Consider the following 7729-nt stretch of genomic DNA (forward strand, 5'->3'; position numbering starts at 1 on the left):
CTTATAAATTACTAAGTCTTATGTAAGGGTGTGTGAGATCTATATATTGGGAATGTATTTAAATGCTTAAATCCAATTAAACCATCATGTATGCACAAGCTCAATGGATATTGTCTTTTATTGATTTTGCTTCCGCTTAAGGCCCCGTATGTGGTTAAATATTATTTTAAAATTCTGTTTTGAGGCCTATGTACAGGCTGTCCATGGACCAAACCTTAGGGGCGGGTTTGGCTCGTGACAGGATGTGTCTCACGCATAGTACAGGTTACCTCAAATCTTCAAACAAACCGACACGTGGATTGGTCTTGTGTATGTATTCTGTTTCATGAGTGCACTAGAGTCAAGCCCTTGCACTCATAAGAAGCAGCACCATCTCCTACATCCACATAGGTAAGCTTACTGAGAGTACCCCTATAATTTACAATACCCTAACAATCTAGTTGTAAGCTTATTAAAAGTTTGCTAACTCATCCTCTTCTTTCTACATTATAGGTACCCAGCACTTTAACATTGGGATAAAAATGAAATAAAACTAAGTGCTTGCAATCATGACATATGGTGTACTTGGCCTTATTAAACTCAAGACTTAATGTTTCTTCACGTGTTGAGTCGAGTTTCCACCAAGAGTAATTATATTACGTGCGCTTAAGACCCATCCCCTTTGATGTTTCACATACCAAATCCCTTACAAGTCTCTTTGTTAAGGGGTCAGCCAAGTTTTCACTTGAGTTTACATAACTAATGGTAATCACATTTTCTGTGATTAACTGTTTGACATAGCTATGTCTTAGTCATAGGTTTTGGCCATAACTCTATTATGAGATTCCTTAGCCACTCTGTCTCTTTACTACAATAAACCAATGCTACAAACTCATACGCCATGGTTAAGTCTATTATACATGTCTGCTTCTAAGAACCCGAGGAGATAGCTCCTCATCCAAGAGTAAAAATCCAACCACTCGCAGACAGGTGATCCTTATGGTCAATTATCCAATTGGCATCCATGAATCCTTTCAGCACTGGATAGCCATTATAAACTATTCCATAGTCTATTATTTTCCTCAAGTGTCTAAGTACTTGGTTAACATCATGCCAATGCATACTATTGGAATTACTAGTGTATCTATTAAGTTTTCCTACTACAAACGCAATATTAGGTTTAGTAGAAGTCATGGCATACATCAGGCATTACTCTTGAGTATTCTAGCTGATCACCATCTCTTCTAGTATTAGGATACACTACTACAAAAACAGATAAAGATCACACTTTTTTTGTGTGATGTATGTTATTTAATCACACTTTTTAAGTTTTATTAAAGTGTGATCTTTGGGAGTGTGATTAAAAGAGATCATTTTTAATCACACTTTTTAAGTGTGCTTAATAACATTAAGATCACACCTTTTAAGTGTGATTAAAAATATTTTGATCACATCTTTTAAGTGTGATTAAAAATACTTAGATCACACTTTTTAAGTGTGATTAAAAATATTTAAATCACACCTTTTAAGTGTGATCTTTGGAAGTGTGATTAAAAAAATTAAGTGTGATTAATAACATTTAAACCACACCTTTTAAGTGTGATTAATAACATTTAGATTACATCTTTTAAGTGTGATTAAAAATATTTACATCACATCTTTTAAGTGTGATTAATAACATTTAGATCATATCTTTTAAGTGTGATTAATAACTAATAAAATCTGTAATAAAAAAAGGGTTCGACATATTTAAAAAATAATCAATATTATTTTTGTATGCACATTTGAAGAATGTAATACACACTCTATACTATATTTTGAATCATAACCACATATTGAATAGAATAACGTAATATATTTCATAAATGGAAATTAAATATTCAAAACTATATACAAAGGAATTAAATAAAAAAAAAATTTACTGTGCTTACATATATTAAAAAATGAAAAAACTTAAAAAACTAAGTTCTTTAATTCTTGGACCATATTTTGCATCTCTCCAAAAAATTTCTGACCTGAAAAATGAAAACACAAATTAATCCAGAAATCGTTGATGCATATGAATAAACTAAAAACTTAATTCAACAAACCAAAATAGGAACATTAATCATTTCTACTTGATCTTAATCCTTTTGAAAGTAACTTCCCCGTTAACAATTAGATGCCATAGCAACTCAGTGTCAATGACATTGTACTGTTCATACAATAACTTAATTAGTACATTTATCGCTGAGAAGGATTGTCATCGTTTCACCTGCCAAACAAAAATCAATTGCTATCATTAGAAACTAAAAAGAGAAGAAAAACAAAAGCACAAAAAATAAAAACCAAAATATTGAGTTACTTGAATTAGCATATTTAGGTGAGCAATAACTAAATATCAGCTGGTTCATTCATGATATGAGATAGGAACTCTAACTTAACTGACAAAAATGCATGGAATGCTCAGATTCTAAAAATCTCTACATCTGATAGCTCGGCTACCAAAACATAACAATCAAAAAACTATATGCCTTTGACATAACATTTGCTTTTCAAATAGAGAACTGAGGTTGAGACCCTAAGATTTAGATATAAGCATTCAAAAGCGTTCATGGAGACAGAATTCACTGGTTGTTCTTCCCATCTTTCCACGACAAGGTTTTGAGTGTCCTGCACATCAAAACAAAAATGAGATGAATGTGAGAGAGGGGCGATACACGTGCTGTTGTATACAGTTCTGAATCAGTAGCAGAGACATTATGCAGATTAGAAGTGTTAGCGTCAATGTAAACATCAGCCTCAAGATCATTATCCATGAAGTTCCCAGTGATGCTAAATGCCCAGTTCTGTCCTGAGTAAAACATTGAAGCACCTCTCACTTCTAAATCAGCTTCATACTTGCTGTTATTGAAGATTGCCTCCTTGCCACCACAGTTAATGTGCAAGGAATAATCTGTTGAGAGTTGACAAATCTGAGTAAAACATTGAAGCACCTCTCCTTCTCTCTCTCTCTCATGTTGCAAAAATGACATCATTTCATACATTATGCAAACAGAACTAAATTATAGAAAATCATAGTGAACTGAACTGAATCATAGTGAAATACAATTTCTTCAATTTAAGATTTGACAATGGATTCAATCGTTTGATTGAAACTCATATTGAATCGTTAATTTACTTACATTGATTACCCATAGCAGAACATGGGTAGTTTTTCTTGAGGCATGGATGAACTCTACTTCTGCAGTATATAAGGAAAGGAATGCAAGCATTAGTAGTAGCCTGCTTATAGTTCAGAAATGAAAAGGCAATGTTTGGAGCTATTATTCATAAACAAAAAGCAACACCCACCAAAGAGGAAAAGAAACATGGCAATCTTCTCAAAATACATTAATACAAAATACAGGCACAAGAATCTTACAATTTGTTGGTGGAGGCGGCAGAGTAGGTCTCGACCAAATTTCTGAAAAGTCAGTGAAGAGATTTACTATTGCAATTCTATGTAGTTCTGCGAGATAAAAACAGAAGGAACAAATAAAATTACACTTACACACTCCCTCGAGGACATTCAACTGGACTTGAGCTTTCCCAAGTGAAATTGTTATAAGAAATATCCCTGTATATTAAAATAGAGGGAAAACATTAAAATTTGTCTTAACTAAGAACTTTAAACAAGTTAAACAATAACCTGCATTATTCTTTCATGGAACTTGATGTCACAAATTGTCAAAGTTGGATGATAAATTGATTAATGTGAAAAGTGTGCATACACATTCTTGTTTCTTGAAAGGATCCATCCAGGTATTTGTCCAGCAAGTTGGTTCCCCGTCAAATACCTACAAAAAACATCCTTGTAGTGTCGTTTAATGAGCATACATAAGAAAAGATCAAATACCTACAAACAACATTCTCATGTCTCCATCAATGAGCATATGTCAGGAAAAAGAAGAATTTATACAAGAGATCCCCTTACATGAAATCTACTTTAGCTAGTTGGACAAAAGATGTTGGAATTTCACCACTCAAGTGATTGAAACTGAGGTCTCTACATTGACAAAGAGCACGAACATAAGTCCACCAAATATAGAATCAATGAACACTAATTGATAGCATAATAGTTTAGTAAAATTACTATTTTTATCAGAAGAATCTGGCTATTAACTTCAAAAGAAGTAAAACCTCAATGATTGCAACTTTATAACAAAGGATGCAGTGTGCAGGTATAATAGAATAGTTTTGATACATAACCACTGAGAGCAAGCAATAATTGATCTTGCTCCACCTATCCAAAAAATTGCATTTGCATAGATTTTAATCCACTTTAGAAAATACACCAGTACACCCAAAGATTTTTATCCCTTTGTTGGGCTCTATTTAAGCATCATAATGACAACTCAACTGATACTTATTGCTCCTATTTGGCAGTAAAATCCTGCTACTCAAGTCCATACAATCAACTGATGCTATATTTAAGGAAAATAGAAGATAATTTGATAAACAAACAACAAATGAAACAATGTCCAATGCCATCTAATGGTAACCAAAACTGGATCAGGTACAGATGCCTTGCCAAACCTGTAAATTTAGAGCACCTTTACGACCTATCCCAGTGATTTTCAAGTTGAAATAAATCTTTCCATACTATTGAATTGAGTTATGATCTTTCATACATGAGTATAGGTGAAATCCAAGATGTAGTATTAAATAACCTGAATAACATGAGATGAAATAAGGCTAATATGTCCAGAAATTATCTGAAAAGTGGGACAAGAAAAGATACATGAAGACATTTCTGCACCCTTTGAAGAAATTTAGAATTCTTGTAAACTCAATAATTGTATGATATGCAGCAAGAACACTTATGATAAGACTTTCTACACTAACTCCAGGCATGTAATTCTCCAAACCATTAATCAGAGTGATATCTTCAATTGCAAGCATTAAAAAAATGGACACAAGTTCCTGACAGAGTTTTCAGTTTTGTTAGATCCCCAATATATCTAGGTATCTCTCCATAGATTGAGCATTTCCTTAGTACCCTGCATCAGACCATCTAAGTTTAATTTTTACTTTAAAAAGAGAATACAACGGTGTGTCTTAGAAGAGAGTAGCAAAGCCAACTCACAGCACTTTCATGGATTCCATATTACTTAATGGCGGAAAATTAGACCGTCCACCTTTTAAGTCACTAATCCTCCTACAATCCAAAAAAAAAAAAAAAAAAAAAAGAGGTCAACACATTCATCTTTTTGTTGAAGAAATACGAAAGAAATAATGTATTGTGATTACATACTGAACAACTAGCATATACACAAGAATGAGATGCCTAGCAAGGCAAGAAATAGCTTTTTATATCAGTTTCTAGACTCACCAAAAAGAGAGGATATGAACCAAGCAACGAGCGGGGAAGTGCTGAAGTGAAGTACCAATAAAATGGGATGTGTCTGGAGAGTAAATATTGAGGAACAAATAAAATATGAATTTCACGTAATACTCTAGTTATGTCAAGGGTGTATTTTGATGAGAGTTTTGAGGAATTTATGACAAAAAAGTATAATAGAATCTGCACCATTCATGAATCAAAAGATCAAATAGATTAAGAAAGAAAATATAAAGGTTGAATCAAATTAAATGGGAAAAAAAATGATAAAGGGTTGAATGCAAACTACGTCTCTTGTAAAATCAAGAATTAAAATGAAATGGAATATGTCTTGAATTTGTTTTGTGCCGATGTACAAGGGACCACACATGCAAGTTCTCGGTATTTAACACAGAGTGATACTAGATACTGGTTAAATCAACAAAGCACAATGATGTAGCAGCCTTGAAGATCCCATGCACATGTGACAGCATAAGACACTTTCACAGGACTAAATAAAACCCTTTGGATTTTGTGAGGAAAAGGAAGCAGCATACCATGTTTGATTATTATCAATCTGCATCCATGAGCAATAGAGAGCCTCCACCATCATGTATGTCTAGCAGATTGACAACTTAAATATCGTATATTCATCCTTGAATATAAAGAAACAAAATTCTTCAAATGATTGTTGATGCTGTGTATCTAGACAAGTATGGATCAATTCAAACTCTTCAATTCCTTAATCATGGAATCCTTAATAAATATCCGTGAGTGAAAATCAATTGATTTCACAATAAAAAGAAGGAAAAAAAGAAAACCTCGTCAAAGTTTGCTACATCAAAAACTTGTTAATTGAACCTTTCCTGACATTGGACCCCCATCTAAATTGCATGATCAGGATTCTCTTCAAGGATCCCAAAGCAGCCCTCTTTCTATGGCGAAGGGCCCTTTCAAACAAACAGCAGATTATGATTAACCAAGATTTTCACAAGCGGTCTTCAAGAAATCCATGATACACACTTAGAGACACCTCTTTATGTGAGTACTAGGGATGAGAATCTCAAAACAACCAACCGATCATAATCTAAACACACAAATGATATAGAGCTCAGATATTTGATGAAATCCAATTGCACAAAAACGTCCTTACAAATTCCATCTAAAAGAATCTTAATGATCATAACCCGCATCACAGAAAAGATCACAAAAAAAAAAAATTTAAAAATTAAAATGTGATGATGGAAAAGAAGATATGTAAAAGAATTAAATTAGCAATCGCTGCCAAGAATCTTACAGTAAAATCATTTTAATATGGAAGCCACATGTAAGAAGATAAAAATAATAAAATGATCAGAAAAAAATACCAATAACTGAACGATATAGGTACATCAGCATAATATGATGGTAGAAAAAATATTACCAAACTGTTTATCTTCCCCTTCTAAGGGAATCACTCTCTCATGTAGTTTCCATTTCAAAAGGCAAAAAAGCCCAAAACCAAATTTGGGGATAGCTAGCTCCACACAGATTAATTACAAAACAATAAAAGTGAGATGAAATGAAAGAAGGAAAATTAAAGAAGAAATACCCAAATGCGAGCAGTGGCATCTTGACCAGATCGAAGAATCACAGCGATGTCATGTCTCATCTACTTCATCACTGCCTCTCTCTTGTTCCTCAGCAACTTTATCCTGGCCTCTTCGTCATTGCCTTGCTGTTTGTACAATCATCAAATTCAATATACATGCACACACCCATTGTTTGTCAAATTTTAGGGTTTTACAAAAAATCGAAGCACGAAATGAGAGAAGACAAACCATCTGGAGGAGTTGAAGCCTCTGCGGAAGAGAGAGATTCCCAATTTCATTGCTTTCTTGTAGTGTCTGGTGGCTACACTCAGCGCAGTCATGTCTTCTTCTTCCTCAATGATTTGCAGAGAGAAAGAGAGAGAGAGTAATGGTCTACTAAGAAGAACAAAAAAAACAAAGTTCCAACTTTTTCCAAGAATGGTGAAGATCTTCCAAGTTTCAATCTATAAAAAATGGGGAAAACTTAGACTTTTGGTTCAGGACCTTGAAATCGCCATGAGAGAGAGAGAGAGAGAGGGAGGGAGACGGACAGATTGAGATAGCATTTGTATAGAGAGACAGCTATGCCCCGTTTGAAGAGTATTTCATTTCAGCATTTGGCGCCAAATTATTTTATTTTGGCGCTTATTTTTATTTTGATCATACTATTTACGACAAAAATTGCGTGTTATGAAAAATAAAATATTTTTAACAGTTAGCATATGTGCATCGTGAAAAATGTACTTTTTAATGATTGATTTTTTGTACGCCGTAAAAAGTGTAATATTTTTAACGACTGACTTTTGTGCGTCGTAAAATGTTCAATATTTTTAACGGC

The 7729-nt window shown here is 33.5% G+C and overlaps 1 protein-coding gene across 2 annotated transcripts; it reads right to left on the reverse strand.

Annotated features, from left to right (window-relative positions):
- Window positions 1–2443: 2443 nt before the first annotated feature.
- LOC145804434 (putative LRR receptor-like serine/threonine-protein kinase At1g07650) lies at window positions 2444–7465 on the reverse strand. Of its 2 annotated transcripts, none has more exons than XM_082898287.1 (8): window positions 7141–7465; window positions 6912–7037; window positions 3935–4006; window positions 3732–3797; window positions 3512–3577; window positions 3383–3424; window positions 3144–3202; window positions 2444–2914 (listed from the first exon to the last, which is right to left on the reverse strand). In XM_082898287.1, the coding sequence occupies exons 2-8, from the start codon at window positions 6929–6931 to the stop codon at window positions 2586–2588; spliced, it is 654 nt and encodes a 217-aa protein (XP_082754413.1). In that variant the 5' UTR covers window positions 6932–7037; window positions 7141–7465; the 3' UTR covers window positions 2444–2585. The 2 variants fall into 2 exon arrangements, with proteins under 2 accessions (XP_082754413.1, XP_082754412.1); XM_082898286.1 differs by lacking the exons at window positions 6912–7037; window positions 7141–7465 and adding exons at window positions 4929–5000; window positions 5087–5132.
- Between the last annotated feature and the right edge of the window lie 264 nt (window positions 7466–7729).

The sequence above is a fragment of the Camellia sinensis genome, chromosome 12, assembly GCF_055761805.1.
Source record: "Camellia sinensis isolate YWXY chromosome 12, ASM5576180v1, whole genome shotgun sequence".
NCBI classification, from domain to species: Eukaryota; Viridiplantae; Streptophyta; class Magnoliopsida; order Ericales; family Theaceae; genus Camellia; species Camellia sinensis.